The sequence below is a fragment of the Equus caballus genome, chromosome 30, assembly GCF_041296265.1.
Source record: "Equus caballus isolate H_3958 breed thoroughbred chromosome 30, TB-T2T, whole genome shotgun sequence".
NCBI lineage: Eukaryota > Metazoa > Chordata > Mammalia > Perissodactyla > Equidae > Equus > Equus caballus.
The window spans coordinates 16,727,916-16,752,037 of record NC_091713.1 but is presented as its reverse complement, the minus strand read 5'-3'; the positions used below and the strand labels follow the sequence as shown (position 1 = coordinate 16,752,037).

Genomic DNA, 24,122 nt, shown 5'->3' with positions numbered 1-24,122 from the left:
GATTAGTGATGATGAGCAGCTTTTCATGTGTCTATTGGCCATCCTTATATCTTCTTTGGAGAAGTGTCTGTTCATGTCCCCTGCCCATTTTTTGATCAGGTTGTTTGATTTTTTTGTTGTTGAGCTGTGTGAGTTCTTTGTATATTATGGAGATTAACCCTTTGTCGGATAAGTAACTTATAAATATTTTTTCCCAATTAGTGGGCTTTTTTTTTTGTTTCAATCCTGTTTTCCCTTGCCTTGAAGAAGCTCTTTATTCTGATGAAGTCCCATTTGTTTATTCTTTCTATTGTTTCCCTCGTCTGAGAAGTTATGGTGTCCAAAAAGATTCTTTTGAAACTGATGTCAAAGAGTGTACTGCCTATATTCTCTTCTAGAAGACTTATTGTTTCAGGCCTAATCTTTAGGTCCTTGATTCATTTTGAGTTTATTTTGGTCAATGGTGAAAAAGAATGGTCAATTTCCATTCTTTTACATGTGGCTGTCCAGTTTTCCCAGCACCATTTGTTGAAGAGACTTTCTTTTCTCCATTGTAGACCCTCAGGTCTTTTGTCAAAGATTAGCTGTCCATAGATGTGTGGTTTTATTTCTTGGCTTTCAATTCTCTTCCATTGATCTGTGCACCTGTTTTTGTACCAGTATCATGCTGTTTTGATTACTGTAGCTTTGTAGTAAGTTTTGAAGTGAGGGATTGTGATGCCTCCGGCTTTGTTCTTCTTACTCAGGATTGCTTTAGCAATTCGCGGTCTTTTGTTGCCCCATATGAATTTTAGGATTCTTTGTTCAATTTCTGTAAAGAATGTCATTGGGATTCTGATTGGGATGGCGTTGAATCTGTACATTGCTTTAGGTAGAATGGACATTTTAACTATGTTTATTCTTCCAGTCCATCTGCATGGAATGTTTTTCCATCTCTTTATGTCATCATCAATTTCTTTCAAGAAAGTCTTGTAGTTTTTGTTGTATAGATCTTTCACTTCCTTGGTTAAATTTATCCCAAGGTATTTTATTCTTTTTGTTGCGATTGTGAATGGGATTGAGTTCTTGAGTTCTTTTTCTGTTAGTTCATTGTTAGCGTATAGAAATGCTACTGATTTATGTATGTTGATTTTATACCCTGCAACTTTGCTATAGCTGTTGATTGTTTCTAAAAGTTTTCCTATGGATTCTTTGGGGTTTTCTATATATAAGATCATGTTGTCTGCAAACAGCGAGAGTTTTACTTCTTCATTGCCTATTTGGATTCCTTTTATTTCTTTTTCTTGCCTAATTGCTCTGGCCAACACCTCCAGTACTATGTTGAATAGGAGTGGTGAAAGTGGGCACCCTTGTCTTGTTCCTGTTCTGAGAGGGATGGGTTTTGAGTATGATGTTGGCTGTGGGTCTGTCATATATGGCCTTTATTATGTTGAGGTACTTTTCTTCTATACCCATTTTATTGAGAGTTTTTATCATAAATGGATGTTGGACCTTGTTGAATGCTTTCTCTGCATCTATTGAGATGATCATGTGGTTTTTGTTTCTCATTTTGTTAATGTAGTGTATCACGTTGATTGGCTTGCAGATGTTGAACCATCCCTGTGTCCCTGGTATAAATCCCACTTGATCATGGTGTATAATCTTTTTGATGTATCGCTGTATTCTGTTTGCCAGAATTTTGTTGAGGATTTTTGCATCTATGTTCATCAGTGATATTGGCCTGTAGTTCTCCTTCTTTGTGTTGTCCTTGTCATGTTTGGGGATCAGAGTGATGTTGGCTTCATAGAATGTGTTAGGGAGTGCCCCATCTTTCTCAATTTTCTGGAATAGTTTGAGAAGGATAGGTATTAAATCTTCTTTGAATGTGTGGTAGAATTCTCCAGATAAGCTGTCTGGTCCTGGACTCTTATCTTTGGGGAGGTTTTTGATTACTGTTTCTATTTCTTTACTTGTTATTGGTCTATTCAGATTCTCTGTTTCTTCCTGATTCAGTTTGGGGAGGTTGTAAGAGTCTAGGAATTTATCCATTTCTTCTAGGTTGTTCAATTTGTTGGCATATAGTTTTTCATAGTATTCTCTTATGATCCCTTGTATTTCTTTGGTATCTGTTGTGATTTCTCCTCTCTCATTCCTAATTTTATTTATTTGAGACTTCTCTCTTTTTTTCTTAGTCAGTCTGGCTAAGGGTTTGTTGATTTTGTTAACTTTTTTGAAGAACCAACTCTTTGTTTCATTGATCCTTTCTACTGTCTTTTTTTGTTTCAATATCGTTTATTTCTGCTCTAGTTTTTATTATTTCCCTCCTTCTACTGACTCTGGGCTTTGTTTGTTCTTCTTTTTCTAATTCTGTTAGGTGTCATTTGAGGTTGCTTATGTGAGATTTTTCTTGTTTATTGAGGTGAGCCTGTATTGCAATGAATTTCCCTCTTAGGACTGCTTTTGCTGAGTCCCAAATGATTTGGTATGGTGTGTTTTCATTTTGATTTGTCTCCAGATAATATTTGATTTCTTCTTTAATTTCTTCAATAATCCATTGTTCAGTAGCATGTTGTTTAGTCTCCCCCTTTTTGCCCCTTTCCCAGCTTTATTCTTGTAGTTGATTTCTAGTTTCATAGCATTATGATCAGAAAAGATGCTTGATATTATTTCAACCCTCTTGAATTTATTGTTGCTTGCTTTGTTTCCCAAGATATGGTCTATCCTTGAGAATGTTCCATGTGCACTTTAGAAGAATGTGTAACCTGCTGTTTTTGGATGAAGTGTTCTATATATATCTATTAAGTCCATCTGGTCTAATTTTTCATTTAATTCTATAATTTCCTTGTTGACTTTCTGTCTGGATGACCTATCGATTGGTGTTAATGGGGTGTTGAGGTCCCCTTGTATTATTGTATTGTTGTTCATGTCTTCTTTTAGTTCTGTTAAGAGTTGCTTTACAAATTTTGGTGCTCCTGTGTTGGGTGCGTATATATTTATAAGTGTTATGTCATCTTGGTGGAGTGTCCCTTTTATCATTATACACTGCCCCTCCTTGTCTTTCTTTATCTGTTTTGCTTTGAAGTCTACTTTGTCTGATATTAGTATAGCGACACCTGCTTTCTTTTGTTCATTATTAGCTTGGAGTATTGTCTTCCATCCCTTCACTCTGAGTTGGTGTTTGTCTTTGGGGCTGAGGTGTGTTTCCTGGAGGCAGCATATTGTTGGGTCTTGTTCTTTGATCCATCCTTCCACTCTGTGTCTTTTGATTGGAGAGTTCAATCCATTTACATTTAGAGTGATTATTGAGATGTGGGGGCCTACCGCTGCCATTTTATCTCTTGTTTTCCAGTTTTCTTGCATTTCCCTTGTTTCTCGTCCCATGATTTTTGGATTACTAATTCAGGTATGTAAATTTCTATATTGCATTTCTTATTTGTAATTTGTGTCTTTATTCTTGTTATTTGTTTAGTGGTTACCAGGTGGTTTGTATAAAACATCTCATAGATGAGATAGTCCATTTTCTGATAGCCTCTTATTTCCTTTAATTAAAACGTTCCATCCCTTTTCTCTTCCCCTTCTAGGTTGTTATTGTCAAATTTTTTTTTCCTCTTCTTTCTTGTGAGTTTGTGGTTAAAATGACATGGTTATATTTATTCTTGGTGTTTCCCTTCCTTTTATCTTTAATGTTTTATTTAACTTTTGCTAACCTCTTCTGATGGAGAGCTGCTACTTTCTGTTATTGTCCTTCTACTTATCTCCTTTGCTCTTGGTTTTGTAACCCCTTTCCTTTTTTTGATTTTTCAGGTATGAGGCTTTTCCTGAGCATTTCTTGAAGAGGGGGTTTTGTGGCAATGAACTCCCTTAACTTTTGGTTATCTGGAAAAGTTTTTACTTCTTCATTGTATTTGAAGGATATTTTCACTGGGTGGAGTATTCTTGGCTGCAGGTTTTTGTCCTTCAGAATTTTGAATATGTCATTCCACTCTCTTCTAGCCTTTAAAGTTTCTGCTGAGAAATCTGCTGATAGCCTTGTGGGGGTTCCTTTGTAGGTTATTTTCTTCTGCCTGGCTGCCTTTAGTATTTTCTTTTTGTCGTTGACTTTTGCTAGCTTCACTACTACATGCCTTGGGGTTGGTCTTCTTACATTGATAAAGTTTGGAGATCTATTGGCTTCTGTCACATGAAGTTCCATCTCTCTCCCCAGGTTTGGGAAGTTCTCAGCCATTATTTCTTTGAACAGGCTTTCTGCCCCCTTCTCCTTCTCTTCTCCCTCTGGTATACCTATAATCCTTATGCTGCATCTCCTAATTGAGTCTGATAACTCTCAGAGAGTTTCTTCATTTCTTTTTAGTCTTAGTTCTCTCTCCTCCTCTGCCTGCAGCATTTCTATATTCCTATCCTCCAAATTGCTAATTCTTTCCTCCATATTATCGGCCCTACTGTTTAGAGAGTCCAGATTTTTCTTAATCTCCTCCATTGTGTTCTTCATTTCCAGTATTTCTGTTTGGTTCTTCTTTATAGTATCAAGCTCTTTTGTGACATAGCTCCTGAACTTGTTGAGTTGTCTATCTGTATTCTCTTTTAACTCATTGAGTTTTTTTAATAATGGCTGTTTTGAAGTCATCGTCATTTAGGTCATAGATTTCATTGTCTTTGGGATTGTTTTCTGGGTATTTGTCATTTTTCTTCGTTCTGGAGATTTAATATATTTTTTCATACTGCTTGATGGTGTAGATTTGTGCCTCCACATAGAGATAGAGTTTAGTTACTGCTTCCACTTGTTTCTACTGGTGTGTGGGTGGAGCGGCTGTTTAGACTGCACCAACCAGGAACCCTGTCAGCTGTTGCTAACTGGGCTTGGGCCCCTCCTTGTAGTCACAGTGGTCCTGTGTGGTCCCTCTTCAGCTGTGGGGGCAGTTGCAAGGGGGCTTCAGGCTGCTGGTGCCTACCATTGCAGACTACCTAGACGTGCTCCATCCTTAGGGTCTGCGGCAGTGTTACGGGCTTTCCCAGTGGCCGGAGGCAGGATCACCTATATTTGCACCTCTGTCCCTGTCGAAGCCCACAAAAACCTCGCTTGTCCACTGTAGGTCACAGCAGAGCTATGGGTATGTTCTGCAGTCTGTGGTTAGCTCACCTAGCTATGCTACTTTTGCCAGGGTCTTCCAGCCTTGTGATTGCTGAGCAGGGCCTGTCTACTAGTGCTATGCAGAGGCTTTCGCTGAGGCTGCTGTGAGACTTAGAGTTTCCCTCTGGGCCACAGAGCCAGGCCTCTGGAACTCCACCCAGCCCCAGACTACTCCCACGGGATCTCCAGGAGCCCCTTGCCCCGTCTTTGGGACAGCCAGAGTCCACGAGTCTGGTGGCGGCTGGCTGGCTGCTGCCCTGTCTGGGATTCTGCTCTTCGGGACCCATCCGGAGTTCTGAATGCTGGTTGGGGCCTCTCTGCTAACGGCGAGTAGAGGCTTTCCCTGCCGCCAGTGCAGGACCCTGGAGTTTTCCCCTGGGCTGCGGAGCCAGGCCACTGGAACTCCACTCAGCCCCAGTCCTCTCCCAGGGGATCTCCGGGAGCCCCTTTCCCTGTCTGGGGGACAGCCGGAGTCCGTTAGTCCAGTGGCGGCTGGCTGGCTGCTGCCTTGCCCGGGATTCTCCTCTTTGGGACCCTCCCGGCGTTATGAATGCTGGGCGGGGCCTCTCCACTAATGGCTTTCCCTGCCACTGGTGCAGGACCCTGGAGTTTCCCCCTGGGCTTAGGTGTAATTGAGGGGGGCTTAGGTAGGGCTGTAGTCACCTGTTTCCACCGTCGCTCCTCCAGTGTGCGCACACTCCTGCCCTTGATGTGTGGCAGTGCTATGGGGGAGTCTGCTGGAAGAAAGCCACTTGCAGGTACTAGGCTGTTCGGGGCTCGGGGGTTGGAGAGTTTTCACCTGTCTCCCCCTCCTCCTCAGGGGAAGTCCGTCTGCCTTCCGATGTATAGCAGCATGGGTCACTCAGGCATCCTGAGATGCTATATGGATATCCTTTGTTAAGCAATGAATGTCCAGTTAGTTGTAGATTCGAAGGGGCAGAGGCAAAGAAGAGTACTCACTCCACCATCTTGGTGACGTCCCTTATTTGATTTCTTTTTGCAATACTTATTATACTTACTTACTATACTTTGTAACTACCAACACCTGCTAAGTTTCTTCTTTCCCCAAAACTGGCTGAAATGTAATCAGCATGTCCCTTGAAATCTCAAATTTATTTTTAAGTTTGCATTGTATTATTAAGATGAAACATGCATAAAAACATGGGTTTGTTTTAGAAAATCAAGAAATTTCTTGAAGTTTTTATATGCCCCTAGTTCCTTTTGAAGCAGCTAGGTAGGAGTTTCTTGGTGATTAAAATCCAGAGATATTTATATCTTGCAATATCATAGTCTTATAAACACCTATGGTCTCTTGTTGGGATGACTCTCCCACCCCCGTTTTTCTCAGTAGTCCATAGATTCGTTCCACTGCCTTCTAGCTTTCAGTATTGCAGATGAGAAATCTGATGGTCCTGTGATTTGCATTCCTTTGTAAACTTATTTCTGTCTAGTAATTTATCATTTGGAGTTAGAAACTTTACTACAACAAAGTTAGATATGTAGCATTCTATACTAATCATCTTAAAATGCAGTGAGGCTTCTCGGTCTGAAGAATTTTTCATCAGTCCTCCCATATATTCTTTTCTTCCCTCTGGATTGTTTGGCTTTCATCTTTGGATTGTGTGGATCTGAAGATCATTTCCATTTCATTTTTCTCTGTTACGAAATGTTTCTGCCATTTGATTTTTTTTTTAAAGATTTTATTTTTTCCTTTTTCTCCCCAAAGCCCCCCAGTACATAGTTGTATATTCTTCATTGTGGGTCCTTCTAGTTGTGGCATGTGGGACGCTGCCTCAGCGTGGCTTGATGAGCAGTGCCATGTCCACGCCCAGGATTCGAACCAACGAAACACTGGGCCGCTTGCAGTGGAGCGCGCGAACTTAACCACTCGGCCACGGGGCCAGCCCCTGCCATTTGATTTTGTGTAAGTTTTTATTGTAAGATAATTGGAGACTCATAAAGAGTTGCAAACATAGTACAGAGTTCCTACACACTCTTCACATGCTTTGTCTAACTGTGGTGCAATTATCAAAACTAAGAAATTATCATTAGTACAATAGTATTAATATAGTGACAGACTTTATATGGATTTTCCCAGTTGTTTCACTGATGTCCATTTTCTGTTCCAGGATCCAGTTCAGGATCTCACACTGCATTTACTTGTCTTGTCTCCTAAGTTTTTTCCAGTCTATGACAGTTCCTCAGTCTTTCTGTGTCTTTCATACTCTATAGATTGTCCATCAGTTTTGGATTGTCAGATGTTGGTCTCATGATGAGTTTGAGGTTAATCATTTTGGGGAAGCACACATAATGGTTGTCTGCCCTTTCTGGCACATCTTATCAGGTAGCACGTGATGTTCCTACGTCTTTTTACTGGTGATGGTAACTGTGATCACTTGGTTAAGGTGGTGTCTGACTGATTTCTCCACTGTGAAGTTACTATATTTCCTCTTCTGTTTAATAAATTTGGGGAGGGATATTTTGGGATTATGCAAATATCTTGTTTCTCCTGAAAATTTGCCCACTAATGTTAGCATTCACCAGTAGATCTTGCCTATTATTGTGTTGTTCCAAAAGTGATTTTCCTTTTCCGTCATTTTCTGTGCATTTATTAATTTGAATTCTTCTGTAAGGAATAGTTGTCCCTTCCTTTCCATTTCTTTATTTATTCAGTTATTTACTTATGTAAATATGGACTCACTGATATATGTATACATATGTATACATACATATATGTGTGTGTAAATATATTTACCTTAGACATAATGAAACATTTAAATCACCTATTATTTCAACTACCCTCATATAACAACTATTTTTGTTTTGTATTTTTGCTTTCATATGCATACATTAGTGAATTTTTTTTTTTTAAAGATTGGCCCTGAGCTAACATCTGTTGCCAATCTTCTTTTCTTTTTCTTCTTCTCCCCAAAGTCCCCCAGTACACAGTTGTATATTCTAGTTGTAGGTCCTTCTAGTTCTGCTATGTGGGACACTGCCTCAGCCTGGCTTGATGAGAGGTGCTAGGTCTGCGCCCAGGATCTGAACGGGTGAAACTGCAGGCTGCTGAAGTGGAGCACGCGAACTTAACCACTCAGCCACGGAGCCAGCCCCTAGTGAAATTTATGTTTAAAATGTTTTGTTATCACTTATCATTATATCATAGACGTTTTCCACATTGCTGCATATTCATATATTCTCTTAATCATCATTTAGGTCACTGTATAATACTATATTACATTAGTGTTCCATAATATCTTAACCATGAATGTACCGCTAAACATGTTCATTCCTATAGACAATGTTGCAGTTAACATCTTCTGGCACATATCTTATGGCTTCTTTCGAATCTTCTCTTAGAATAATTCCATAAGAGTGAAACTGTTGGGTCAAAAGTCTTTCTCTCATTGATTTGTAGTTCTTTTGTATTGAGAAAATTAATCGTTAATCTTTAATATAAATTTTAAAAAATGTTCCTAGTAGGTTGTTTGGCTTGATTTTATGGTGATATTTTTTCCCATGCAGAAAATTATTTTTAAAGAATAACATTTCTAGAGCCCTTTAAAAAAGGCTTCAGGGTATTGTATCATAGTTAGAGATGCCTGCCTAATGACTATATTATAAAAAACATTCTCTCACTTGTTTTCTATTATGATTTCACTTTTATATTTAAATATTTGACTGCTCTAAAATTTATTTGGCATATGTGGTAAAGTAGGATTTCTTTTAATTTTTTTTCCCAGATGACTAATGATCTGTCTGTGCCAGTATCAATTATTGAATAATCCATTCCTCATCCCCACTGATTCAAAATGCCACTTTTATCATTTATTGTATTTCAGCATGTTTTTTATTTCATTTCTGGACTATACAGGTGGTCTGTCTGTAACTTATGTACCAGTACTATATGTTTTAATTATTGGGTAACTTTGTAATATTTTTAGCATCTATTATTAGCAGACTCTTCTTTTAACTTCTTTTTTCCCCAGAAATTTCCTAGGTTCGCTGATACTTGTTTTAGTCTTTGGACTATAATGCAATATTACTTTTACTTATTTTGTTGCTCACATTGCTCTGGCTTTGTTTTTGAAGATCAATTCTTTCCAAATGGTTCCTGTGCCCTTTCAGCATACCCCCATCCTTTTGTTGTGACCACTTTTTTAGTTTGTCACCACAGGATGCTTCGGGCTCATCTTGTATTTTCTCTGCCCTGGAATCCACGATTTCTCCAAGGAACCCTGGTTCCTTTCATTGGACAATGAAATTTAGGAACCAAGATCTAGACTCTAGATGTGCTCGTTACTACACAAGTGTCACTGCTTCTAGGCGTGTCAGTGAAAAGATCTAGAAAACATATGTGTATATACTAGCTCATGCATAACACACACATCTATTTTTATTTCTATAGCTATCACTTTTTTTGTTTTGTTTGAAACTATGAGTTCTTACTGATATCTCAGACCCCAATCCAGCACCTTAGAGTTCATTCTAGCCTAATCTCTTTCCTTACGTGTAATTTTTTTTGTGGTTTGAGAAGTCTGGCTCACATAATCAACAACATAGTTACTTATTGGTTATTCATGTAAAGTAATTTCATAATTGCTACTCCATACCTCTTTGAGAAACAAATGTATCAACTAAAGTACAGTGTTTGTGTACAGTTCTTTTTGTATCTGTCCTTACAGTTTCCAGTCAAAACACTGTTTTCCAAAGTTACTTAGGTCAACTCTTTCCCACTTTCTTCAGAGAGGTTGCATAGTTCATTTGTAATATAGTTATGTTAACTTGCATTCCCTCTTCAGTTCTCCCAACATCCTGGTTTATTTTTTTAAAATTTACATATGGTAAAAGTCACTCTTTGTGGCGAACAATTTTATCGGTTTTGACAATCACATATCTAGTATCAACAGTTCCATCATCCCCAAATTCCCTTGTGCTGGCCCTTTGTGGTTAAACCTTCCACATTCCCTTATTCCTGGCAACCACTGATCTGTTTTCTGTCTTCATATTTCTGCTTTTTCCAGAATGTCATATAAATGCATGTGGAGCCTTTTGGGTCTGGCGTCTTCCACTTAGAAAAATGCATTTAAAGTTCATCCATATTGTTGCATGAATCAATAGTCTGTTCCTTTTAGTTGCTGAATTATATTCTGTTGTCTGGATGTACTACAGTTTGTTTATCCATTCTCATCTGGGTTGTTTCCAGTTTGGGGAAATTATAAATAAAATTGCTATAAACATTCACATACAGGTTTTTGGATGAACAGAGTTTTCTTTTTTCTTGGGTAAATATCCAAAGGTGGGATTGCCAATTCGTATTGTAGGTGTATGTTTAATTTTATGAGAATTGCAAAGTGGCTGCATCAATTTGCATTCCTACCAACAATGTATAAGAGTTCCTGTTGCTCTGTATGGTTGTCAACACTTGGTGTTGTCAAATTAAAAAAGATATTTTAGCCATTCTAAACAGTGTGTGGAGATAGCTCATTGTGGTTTTAGTTTGCATTTCACTAATGACTAATGATATTGTCTGTCTTTTCATATGTTTCTTACATACATATGCTTATGTGTATCTTTTTTGGTCAAATATCTCTTTAGATCTTTTGCTTATTTTTTTTTTACTGGGGTATTTGTTTACTGATTGTTGAGTTGTAAGAGGTCTTTATATGTACTCTGGATACAAGTCCTTTATCAAATATAAATCTGCAAACATTTTCTCCCAGTCTGGGCTTTATCTTTTCCATTTTTTTCCACAGAGCTAAACTTCTTAATTTTGATAAAGTACCCCTTATCAATTTTTTTCTTTTATGGATTATGCTTTTGGTTTTGGATCTAAAAACTGTCTAACTCAAGGCCACACATTTTATCTATATTTTCTCCTAGATGTGTTTTATATTTAGGTATGTGATTAATTTTGAGTTGATTTTTGTATAATATATGAAGTGTAGGTTAAAGTTGTTTTGTTTTTTTGTCTATGGACATCCAGTTGTTCAGCTAGATTTTGAACTCATTGACTGTAGAGGCCATGTCTTCTAATCTTTGTATTCTTACAATGGTATAATGCTCTTCACATAGCATATACACTTCAAATTATTATCTTAATGATTTATTCTCAGTTTCTCTTATACTCATGCCTTGCCCCCACCCCCACCCAGACACCTGTGAGTGATTCTTTTGTTTTTAGAATATTAAATTCAAACTTTTACGCTTGTCTTTAAATTCCATTTATTAGTATAGAATACTATCTAACCCTCATAATAAACCAGCCTCAGTTTTCAGTAGTTCTAGATCTCATGGATAATTTTAAGATGTTGCTTTCGATGGGACTTCTGAAAATACTAATTTTTGAATTATATATTTTAGCTAAAATTACTCCTCTTTGCCAAGATCCCCGACTGACTATATTTACTGATTTGATTTTAATTATGAATTTACCTAATAAGATGGAAAATGTAAGAGACTATAAGAAGCAAACCAGATGGCCAGATTGTCAGACCCTCTTTGAAATGGATCCTGTCTACCAAAATAAAGTAAGTTTAAAAATAGTTTGTCTTAGGGAATATTTGGTTTAAGGAGCAGAAACCCATTGAAATTCTTAGATGAAAGGGATTTATTGAAAAACTAGAGTCATAATTTATGGCAACTGGAAAATTATTCCCAGCTTATCTCCCCATTTGTCTTCCTCATGATCTTTCATCTCTGTTCATCTCTGTGTACTTTTTTCCAGCTTCCACTATGAAAATGAGCTCTTTTATGGTTCCCTCATAATATTGACTTGCCATGGCCCCGACTTTTGCCATTACAATCTAACTGGATATTTTTGTTCAAATTTACAAGAGAATCTAATTGTCTTGGCTTGGGTCAGGAGTCTACCCTATCCAAAGTAGCTGTCTTGGGACCTGGGTGAGGTCACATAGTGTATAGAACTAGCCTTTTCTAGGGCTGTGCATAGAGCATATACACTAAAACAGAGTGACAAGCAGAGGAATAAATTAGTGGTTGTCTCTAGGACATGGCTCAAAATAATATGCTGATTATAAAGTTAAATAGCCAGTAAGCCTTTACATAAAACCATATATAAAAAAAGCTATCTACGTTTTTAAAATTCTTACATTTCCAACATATTTAGTTATTTAGTAGAGGTTCTTCACAAAATGAACTCCACATAAAAGTGTTCTTTTAAATATTTTAACAGAACTGTTAGCATATTAGACCATGCTTTTTTCACTCTTAAAATTCTGACTAACTTTTTATCATTTTTACTTACAGATTGTGAGTCTCCTGACTATTATTGGTAATTCAGTGGGCCTAGTTAATGTTTATACCTCGAACTTCACAAAATATTTTACCATGGTAGAGAAGGCCAAAATCATGAGTATGAAAATATCGTCTATGGAAGAATTAACTTCAACACAGTTTAAAACCATGCTAACTAAATTCAGAAACTATCTTAGACATATTGTTAATATGGTCATTGAGAAGCGCATTGGTATTTTCAATGTTCTAAGTCTTGATTACCAGTCAGAATGCTTACCCTATGTTGAGAATATCATACATATGAGCCACAGCCTCTTGCAATCTGTAATTGAGAAAAAGAATGCAAATCTATTGGAAGTAAGTATTTTCAAAATTTCTATTGCATGAGAATCTTTATAGATTATAATTTTAAAATATGAACTTAGAAAACATACATGATAAATATTATCCTAAGAAAATTCCAGCATGTATTGCATTTGTTTGGGTCTTTGATCAAATGTTACTTCCTCAAAGAAAACTTCTCTGACCACCATATCCAAAATTGCACCCCATATCAATTTCCGCCTTCTTCCCCTGAATCATTGCGAAGCTTTAAGCAGGGAAATGACATGAGGCAATCTGCATTTTTGTAAGGACGCTCTGGCTGCAGTGTGAAGAATGGATTAAAGTGGAATAAGCCAAGAGGAAAGCTATGTCTGTAATCTAGGGGAGAGTTGATGATAACTTGAACCAGGGAAGTAACAATGTGGAATCTGAAAAGTATGTGGATTTGAGATATATTTAAAAGATAGAATAAATAAGATTTAGTTATTGATAGAATGTAAGGGAAAAGAGGAAGGAAGTAATAATGCTTTTAGATTTTTGGTTAGGCAGCAGGGTGGGCAGTGATGCAGTTCACTGGGAGAGGGAACATAGGGCTTGTTAAGTTATGTAATATTCAAGTAGAGATACCCAGATATACATGTCTGGATATCAGAAGAGAGTCTAGACTGGAAATATGTATCTAAATGATCAACATACAAGTGGTTATTGAAATCATCAGAGTGAATGAGAGTGGCCTTGTTAGTGTGTATGGTTAGAATAGAAAAGAACCTACAAGAGGACCCTGAAGAATATCAACACTTAGGGGGTATTGCTAGAGGAAGAGGAGCCTGCAAAATTTTCAGTGCTACAGAGAGTTTAAGAAAGGATTGAAAAGTGTCTCAGATGAAAGGTACTGTGTGCTGTATATAATGAAATATTATCTCTAGACCCACAACAAGACCATACAAAAAGTTACTCCCTATTTCATTTAAGATTGCATTCTCCAACAAGTATTAGAAAACCCAAAAAACAATGTTTATTAAAGAAAGTGTTTATTTCTCTCATGCAAAAAGAAGTCTGGGCGTTGGTAACCCAGGGCTGGTACAATAGCTATGATGCAAACAGGGAACCAGGCTTCTTCCTTCTTTCTGCTCTGCTCCCTTTGATGATGACTGCTGCCCCATAGGCACTGTGCTTATACTTTAGACACAAACAAGGGGGAAGCAGAAGAAGCAGGGTGGTAAATTTCACTTTACCTCTCCTTGCCAGAACTGAGTCAAAATGCCACCTCCAGCTGCAAAAGGACATGACTGAGATGATACATTTTAAGCTCCTCATCCTCTTTAGAAGAGGAGGGCAAGCAAAAGATTGGACGAGTTGGGTTTAGCCAACTTATAGTATCTGCCACAGTCCATCTCATTGGCTACTCACACCCTTCTTCCCATATGTTGACTTTTAGGGGACATAATAAATATTACCACTCTTACCTGGCTGAGTTTTGAACCAACTGAGAAATAAGAAAACAGATTAAGGCAGAAACAGATTTAAAATATTTCCTTTATTACTAATAAAGTGGACCCTGGAGTATATCACTTATATTTGCTTGAAATTAACCTCAAAACTGAAGGCCAGAATTAGAGAGAGCCTTAACCCACTCAACACTGGCTACCCTGAAAAATTACCAACCTCCTGGCTACAGTGAGTCCCTCTCACTGTACAACAGCAAGCAGAGAGGAACACGTACTCTTCGTGGACAAGCTGGCTTTTGAGAGGAAGGGCCTAGGCTGTGTCTGCTCAGTTCCTCCTTCCAAATTCATCAATCACAGAAGTCACTTCATCTTCCCAGGGAAACAGTGAATGTGGGGTAGAAGAGACACTAGGAGAGTTAGACCAGTGGAGCTCCCTCTTCACGGATAGAGACATCAAAAGTGGAGAATAAGTGTTGCTCCCTCATACTATACAGACCTTTTTTTAAAAAAAATAGAAGGCCTTCACCTCCTCCCCAAAGAAGACAAATCAGTTTCTCTGTACAGCTCGAAATTTATCATCTCTGGGGTATGTACGGTTCTCTTTATCAAGTGCAAGTGTGGTGCTTCGTGTTCTGGTGAACTATAAGTAAAAGACAAGGTATAAGCCCCCACTCATCCAATATAAACTGTTGTAGAAAGAACAGAATAAGGATAACTAAAACTCCCATCCTATGAAAAAGAAAATGGGGAAACAAATATCTAAAGTGAAGGGGATCCAGAATAGAGCCCAGTGGCCTCACTGAGTTGACATGGCTAAAATTTTCAGGTCAGAGTTCTATAAAGAAGAGAGCTCTGCAAAAGGAAAAAAAAAAAAAAAAAAGAAAAAAACCCTCAGAAATCTGGATAAAGGGTCCCATGACTTTTTACCAAGTAGAGTGACCAACTATGAACATAGAGTGAAAGTCCACAAATATGGGCCTAAACCAGCCAGGAGTTGTAAGCAGAATGATTTCAGAACTCACAGAAGTCAAGTTCCAACCAACCAGAGTGAAGGATCTCAGGGCTTGTACAGGGTATTCATGGAGATCCCAGAGAGTTTCACCTAAGTAATGGAGCTGATCTATCTCTAAAGGGAAGGCCGTTCTAAGTCTACTCTACCAAAGATTAAAAATAGGTGTCAAAAGTAGAGTGATGCAGCATCATGGTGGAGTGAGCTCTTCTCTTAGACTGTCCCTCCCAAGGTACAATGGAAAGGACATTCATAAACCAACAGAGGACATTCACACAACACAATAGACGTCTGAGACCCTCACAGCCATATGTTTGAAGGTGGAGGTGCTGGACCCTCCAGGAGGCAGTGGAAGGAAGTAAGGGTATATCCTTTCCCTACCCCAACTGCAGTGACATAGGGTGTGGGACTGTGTGTGGCTCTAAGAGGAGAGGGGGAGGAAACAGTCCTCTCTGGGAACACCTTCATTCTCCTAGTTCCCTCCCTTTCCCACTTGAAGGTGGGAAAGCTCCACACCAAGGATGCTAAGCAACCACAGGGGTGTATTCACAAAGCTGAGCAGCCCAGGAGGGCAGATAGTGAGGGCAAAGTGGGAGTGCCCCTGGGATCACACATGAAAGAAAGTGCCCCTCACCCCCCGGCACACCAGCTCTGCCAGTTGGCCAGAGCAAGGGACCCCTCCCAGAGCACTGGCACATGTGGTGTGTAAACCAACAAAAGCCAGCAGGCAAACGCAGATGGGCTCTGTAAGCATAACTTCCAAAAGAAAGGCACAACTGCCAGGGATCACAGTGGGCTCAGAATGCACAGCTCTGGCCCTCTGCCCCACAGTGGCAGTAGGTGGAATCTGCAACTAAATACTTCCACTATGCGCAGGCACAAATACACCCCATCAAATAGCATGAAGAGGTATATTAATACTCCAGACCAGAAGGACTCCAGAAAATATCCTACTCAGGAATGCAACATAAGGATTATAGGTATTCAAGATGGAGAAAAGAAGGAGAATGGAGCAGAAAGCTTGTTCAAGAAATAATAGCTGAGAACTTTCCAAACCTGGGAAAGCAGCTGGGATTACAAGTAAAAGAAGCTAATAGAAATCTTAATTATATCAATGTAAAAAGACCTTCTCCAGGGCATATATTAGTAAAACTGGCAAAAGCCAATGACAAAAAATATTAAGGGCAGCAAGGCAGAAGAAAATAACTTATAAAGGAACCCCTATCAAGCTTTCAGCAATTTCTCAGCAGAAACCTGACAGGCTATGAGAGAATGGAATGATATATTCAAAATTCTGAAAGACAGAAACTTTCAGCGAAGAATACTCGATCCAGCAAAAACATCCTTCAGATATGATGGAAAAATAAAACTTTCACAGATAAACAAAAGCTGAGGGAGTTCATCACCACAAGACCACCCCCCATAAGAAATGCTCGAGAATGCCCTCATACCTGAAAAAAAGAAGGGGTTTACAAAGCCTTGAGCAAGAAGATAAATAAGCAAAATCAGAAAATTGTAGCTCTCTATCAGAACAGGTTAGCAAACAATTATAACATTAAAGATAAAGGGAAGGAAAACTTCAAAAATAACTATAATCACTGAATTTTAACCACAAACTCACAACACAAAATGGAATAAATTGTGACAACAATAACAGACAGGGAGGAGGAAAGAGATGGAACCTGCTTAGACTAAGGAAATAAGAGACTGTCAGAAAATAGACTATCTCATCTACAAGATCATTTATACAAACCTCATGTTAACCAGAGAACAAAAAATCAGAACAGAGACACAAATGATAAACAAAGAGAAAACTGAGAAGACCATCATAGAGAACCACCAAACTGAATTGGTAGTCTGAAATACAGGGGATGAGAAACAAGGGAAATAGAGAACAACTGGAAGACAATGATAAAATGGCAGCATTAAGCCCTCATATATCAGTAGTGACTCTAAATGTAAATGGATTGAATTCTCCAATCAAAAGACACAGAGGGGCTGGATGGATTAAACAAGACCCAACAATATGCTGCCTCCAGGAAATACCTCTCAGCTCTAAAGACAAACACAGGCTCAAAATGAAAGGCTGGAAGATGATACTCCAAGCGAATGGCAAATGAAAGAAAGTGATGGGGCTGGCCTAGTGGCTAAGTGGTTAAAGTGCCACTCTCTCCACTTCAGTGCCCTGGGTTTACAGGTTTGCATCCCAGCTGTGGACCTACTCCACTCATCAGCCATACTGTGGAGGCATCCCACATACAAAGTAGAGTAAGACTGGCACAGATGTTAGCTCAGGGCTAACCTTCCTCAAGCAAAAAAAAAAAAGGAAGATTGGCAATAGATGTTAGCTCAAGGTGAATCTTCCTCACACACAAAAAAAGAAAGCAGGTGTTGCCATACTTATATCAAACAAAGTAGACTTCAAGATAAAAAAGTCAATGAGAGACAAAGAGGGGCAGTATTTATATAAATAGATACTGATAAAAGGGACACTCCACCAAGGGAACATAAGACTTATAAATATATATGCACCTAACACAGGAGCACCAAAGGACGTAAAACAACTATTAATAGGCTTAAAAGGAGCTATTAATAGCAATACAATAATAGTAAGGGATCTCAACACTACACTTACATCAATGGATAGATCAACCAGACAGAAAGTCAACAAGGAAAAAGTGAGATTAAATGAAAAACTAGACCAGATGGACTTAATAGATACATAGAGAGCACTCCATGCAAAAAAGGCCGAATACAGAGGAGGAGATCGAAGATGGCGCCATGAGTAATCCTCTTTGTCTCTCCCCCTTCGAGTCTACAATGATTTGGACACATCGCTTAACAAAGGATATCCAGACAGCATCTCAGGACGTCTGAGAGACCCACGCGACTATACATCAGAAGGCGGACGGACTTTCCTCCGGGAGGATGTGGAAATAGGTGAAAAATCTCCGACCCCGACCGAACAGCCTAGTACCCGCAAGTGGCTTTCTTCCAACGGATGCCCCCAGAAGATCAACACACATCTAGGGCAGGAGCGAGCACACAACAGAGGAGCGACGGTGGAAACAGGTGACCAGAACCCTACCTAAACCCCCTGCAATTACTCCTAAACGCAGAGGGAAACTTTGGAGTTGCACACCTGGGCCCGCGGGGAGATCCCGCCTGGTGTTCGCGGCACCTGGAGGGTCCCAGAGAGAGTCGCTGAGGGTACGGAGGTCCCCCGGCTGCCACTGCCTGCACGGTGGGGCTAGGGATTGCCGGAGATCTCCGAACAGACTGGGGCTGGGTGAAGCTCCAGAGGCCGAATCCGCGCCCCGGAGGGGAAGCTCCAGAGTTCCGCCCGGGCAGCAGACAAAACTCTCTGTCTGCCATTAGCGGAGGGGCCACGCCCAGCATTCACGGCTCCGGGAAAGTCCTGGAGAGAATCCCAGAGGGCGGGGCGACCCCCAGCTGCCGTTGCCCGCCCCGTGGGGCTAGGGATTGCCGGAGATCTCGGAGAGGACTGGGGCTGGGGGAAGCTCCAGAGGCCGGCTCTGCGCCCTGGAGGGGAAGCTCCAGAGTTCTGCCCGGGCAGCAGACAAAACTCTCTGCCTGCCTTTAGTGGAGGGGCCACGCCCAGCATTCAACTCCGGGAAAGTCCCGGAGAGAATCCCAGAGGGCGGGGTGACCTCCAGCTGCCGTTGCCCACCCCATGGGGCTAGGGATTGCCGGAGATCTTGGAGAGGACTGGGGCTGGGGGAAGCTCCAGAGGCCGGCTCTGCGCCTTGGAGGGGAAGCTCCAGAGTTCTGCCCGGGCAGCAGAAAAAACTCTCTGTCTGCCATTAGTGGAGGGGCCATGCCCAGCATTCACAACTCCAGGAAGGTCCCGGAGGGAATCCCAGAGGGCGAGGTGACCCCAGGCTGCCGTTGCCCAGCCCGTGGGGGCTGGGGATTGCTGGAGATCTCGGAGATCTCAGAGAGGACTGGGGCTGGGTGAAGCTCCAGAGGCTGGCTCCGCGGCCCAGAGGGGAAGCTCCAGAGTTCTTCCCGGGCAGCAAACAAAACTCTCTGTCTGCTGTTAGCGGAGGGGCCATGCCCAGGATCCACAATACCGGGAGGGTCCCGGAGAGGAGAATATCAGGCAGGGCAGCAGCTGACCAGCTACCTCTGAAGTCAGGATCTCCGGCTATCCCCCAAGACAGGGCAAAGGGCTCCCCGAGTTCCTGGGGAACAGGACTGGGGCTGGGGGGAGTTCCAGCAACCCAGCTCCGTAGCCTAGGGGGAAACCCTACAGGCTCACAGCAGCCTCAGGGAAAGCCTCTGCACAGCACTAGTAGAAAGCACCCATCTGGCAGCCACAAGGCTGGAAGACCCCGGGACAAAAGTAGCATAGCTAGGTGAACTAACCACAGACTGTAGAAGATGCCAATAGCTCTCCTGCGACCCATAGTGGACAAGCGAGATTTTGTGGGTGCCGACAGCGGCAGAGCGACAAATATAAGTGATCCCACTCCTGGCCGCTGGAAAAGCCCATAACACTGTTGCAGACCCCAAGGAGGGAGCACGTCTAGGTGGGCTGCAACAGTAGGCACCACCAGCCTGAAGCCCCCCTGTGACAGCCCCCACGGCAGAGGAGGGAATCCAAAGGACCACTGGGACTACGAGGAGGGGCCCAGGCCCAGTTAGCAACTGCGGACAGGGTTCCTGGTTGGTGCAGTATAAACAGCTGCTCCCCCACCGCAGCAGCTGAAACAAGTGAAAGGAGCAACTAAACTCTATCTCTATGCGGAGGCACAAATCAACAACATCAAGCAATATGAAAAAATACATTAAATCTCCAGAACAGAAAGAAAATAACAAATACACAGAAAACAATCCCAAAGAAAATGAGATATATAACCTAAATGATGATGACTTCAAAACAGCCATCATTAAAATACTCAATGAGTTAAGAGAGAATTCTGACCGACAACTCAACGAGTTCAGGAGCTATGTCACAAAAGAGTTTGATACGATAAAGAAGAACCAAAGAGAAATATTGGAAATGAAGAACACAATAGAGGAGATTAAGAAAAATCTAGATGCTCTGAACAGTAGGGCCGATAATATGGAGGAAAGAATTAGCAGTTTGGAAGATGGCAATATAGAATTGCTGCAGGCAGAGGAGGAGAGAGAAGCAAGACTAAAAAGAAATGAAGAAACTCTCTGAGAATTATCAGACACAATTAGGAGATGCAACGTAAGGATTATAGGTATACCAGAGGAAGAAGAGAAGGAGAAAGGGGCAGAAAGCCTATTCAAAGAAATAATGGCTGAGAACTTGCCAAATCTGGTGAGAGAGATGGATCTTCAGGTGACAGAAGCCAATAGATCTCCAAACTTTATCAATGCAAGAAGACCAACTCCACGGCATATAGTAGTGAAGCTGGCAAAAGTCAACGACAAGGAGAAAATACTAAGGACAGCCAGGCAAAAGAAACTAACCTACAAAGGAACCCCCATCAGGCTATCAGCAGATTTCTCAGCAGAAACTTTACAGGCTAGAAGAGAGTGGAATGATACATTCAAAAATCTGAAGGACAAAAATCTACAGCCGATAATTCTCTACCCAGCGAAAATATCCTTCAAATACGATGGAGAAATAAAAACTTTCCCAGATAAACAAAAATTAAGGGAGTTCATTGCCACAAAACCTCCTCTTCAGGAAATCCTCAGGAAAAGCCTCATTCCTGAAAAATCCAAAAAAGGAAAGGGGCTACAAAACCAAGAGCAGAGGAGATAAGTAGAAGGACAACAACAGAGAGTAGCAGCTCTTCATCAGAACAGATTAAACCATGGGACGAGAAATAAAGGAAATTGAAGAAAACCGGAAAACAAGACACAAAATGGTAGTGGTAGGCCCCCACATCTCAATAATCACTCTAAATGTAAATGGATTGAACTCCCCAATCAAAAGACACAGAGTGGCAGGATGGATCAAAGAACAAGACCCAACAATATGCTGCCTCCAGGAAACACACCTCAGCCCCAAAGACAAACACCAACTCAGAGTGAAGGGATGGAGAAAAATACTCCAAGCTAATAATGAACAAAAGAAAGCAGGTGTCGCTATACTAATATCAGACAAGGTAGATTTCAAAGCAAAACAGATAAAGAAAGACAAAGAGGGACAGTATATACTGATAAAAGGGACTGTCCACCAAGAAGACATAACACTTATAAATATATACGCACCCAACACAGGAGCACCAAAATTTGTAAAGCAACTCTTAATAGAACTAAAAGAAGACATCAACAACAATACAATAATAGTAGGGGACCTCAACACACCATTAACACCAATGGACAGAACATCCAGACAGAAAATCAACAAGGAAATAATAGAATTAAATGAAAAATTAGATCAGATGGACTTAATATATATAGAACACTTCATCCAAAAACAGCAGGTTACACATTCTTCTAAAGGATTGACCATATTTTGGGAAACAAAGCAAACATCAATAAATACAAGAGAGTTGAAATAATATCAAGCATGTTTTCTGATCATAATGCTATTAAACTAGAAATCAGCTACAAGAAAAAAGCAGAGAAAGGTGCAAAAATGTGGAGACTAAACAACACGCTTCTGAACAAACAATGGATCATTGAAGAAATTAAAGAAGAAATCAAATATTATCTGGAGACAAATGAAAATGAGAACACGACATACCAAATCATTTGGGATGCAGCAAAAGCAGTCCTAAGAGGGAAATTCATCGCAATACAGGCTCACCTCAATAAACAAGAAAAAGCTCACATAAGCAACCTCAAATGACACCTAACAGAACTAGAAAAAGAAGAACAAACAAAGCCAAGAGTCAGTAGAAGGAGGGAAACAATAAAAACTAGAGCAGAAATAAACGATATTGAAACAAAAAAAAGACAATAGAAAGGATCAATGAAACAAAGAGTTGGTTCTTCAAAAGAATTAACAAAATTGGCAAACCCTTAGCCAGACTCACCAAGAAAAGAGAGAAATCGCAAATAAATAAAATTAGGAATGAGAGAGGAGAAATCACAACAGATACCAATGAAATACAAGAGATCATAAGACAATACTATGAAAAGCTATATGCCAACAAATTGAACAACCTGGAAGAAATGGACAAATTCCTAGACTCCTACAATCTCCCCAAACTGAATCAGGAGGAAATGGAGAATCTGAATAGGCCAGTCACAAGTAAGGAAATAGAAACAGTAATCAAAAACCTCCCCAAAAATAAGAGTCCAGGACCAGACAGCTTCTCTGGAGAATTCTACCAAACATTCAAAGAAGACTTAATACCTATTCTTCTCAAACTGTTCCAGAAAATTGAGAAAGATGGAGTACGCCCTAACACATTCTATGACGCCAACATCACTGTGATCCCCAAACCTGACAAGGACAACACAAAGAAGGAGAACTACAGGCCGATATCACTGATGAACATAGATGCAAAAATCCTCAACAAAATTTTGGCAAACCGAATACAGCGATACATCAAAAAGATTATACACCATGATCAAGTGGGATTTATACCAGGGACACAGGGATGGTTCAACATCCGCAAGTCAATCAACGTGATACACTACATCAACAAAATGAAAAACGAAAACCACATGATCATCTCAATAGATGCAGAGAAAGCATTCGACAAGATCCAACACCCATTTATGATAAAAACTCTCAATAAAATGGGTATAGAAGGAAAGTACCTCAACATAATAAAGACCATATATGACAGCTCCACAGCCAACATCATACTCAATGGACAAAAAGTGAAAGCCATCCCTCTGAGGACAGGAACAAGACAAGGGTGCCCACTTTCACCACTCCTATTCAACATAGTACTGGAGGTGCTGGCCAGAGCAATTCGGCAGGAAAAAGAAATAAAAGGAATCCTAATAGGTAACGAAGAAGTAAAACTCTTGCTGTTTGCAGACGACATGATCTTATATCTAGAAAACCCCAAATAATCCATAGAAAAACTATTACAAATAATCAACAACTACAGCAAAGTAGCAGGGTATAAAATTAACGTGCATAAATCAGTAGCATTTCTATACACTAACAATGAACTAACAGAAAAAGAACTCAAGAACTCAATCCCATTCACAATCGCAACGAAAAGAATAAAATACCTTGGGATAAACTTAACCAAGGAAGTGAAGGATCTATACAATGAAAACTACAAGACTTTCTTGAAAGAAATTGACGATGACATAAAGAGATGGAAAGACATTCCATGCACATGGATTGGAAGAATAAACATAGTTAAAATGTCCATACTACCTAAAGCAATATACAGATTCAGTGCTATCCCAATCAGAATCCCAATGACATTCTTTACAGAAATTGAACAAAGAATCCTGAAATTCATATGGGGCAACAAAAGACCGCAAATTGCTAAAGCAATCCTGAGCAAGAAAAACAAAGCCGGCGGAATCACAATCCCCAATTTCAAAACATACTACAAAGCTACAGTGATCAAAACAGCATGGTACTGGTACAAAAACAGGTCCACAGATCAATGGAACAGAATTGAAAGCCCAGAGATAAAACCACACATCTATGGACAGCTAATTTTCGACAAAGGAGCAGAGGGCCTACAATAGAGAAAAGAAAGTCTCTTCAACAAATGGTGCTGGGAAAACTGGACAGCCACATGCAAAAGATTGAAAATTGACCACTCTTTTTCAACACACACCAAAATAAACTCAAAATGGATCAAAGACCTAAAGATTAGGCCTGAGACAATAAGTCTTTTGGAAGAGAATATAGGCAGTACACTCTTTGACATCAGTTTCAAAAGAATGTTTTTGGACACTATAACTCCTCAGTTGAGGGAAACAATAGAAAGAATAAACAAATGGGACTTCATCAGACTAAAGAGCTTCTTCAAGGCAAGGGAAAACAGGATTGAAACAAAAAACAGCTCACTAATTGGGAAAAAATATTTACAAGCCACTTATCCGACAAAGGGTTAATCTCCAT

General features: G+C 40.1%; 1 protein-coding gene across 1 annotated transcript in view; it reads left to right on the top strand.

Annotated features, from left to right (window-relative positions):
• Positions 1 to 24,122, top strand: part of DNAH14 (dynein axonemal heavy chain 14) — a 417,001-nt gene that overhangs the window by 104,313 nt on the left and 288,566 nt on the right. The window contains exons 16-17 of the mRNA XM_023632738.2: positions 11,450 to 11,616; positions 12,356 to 12,700. Coding sequence (XP_023488506.2) covers positions 11,450 to 11,616; positions 12,356 to 12,700 — 512 coding nt within the window. The remainder of the gene's footprint in view (positions 1 to 11,449; positions 11,617 to 12,355; positions 12,701 to 24,122) is intronic.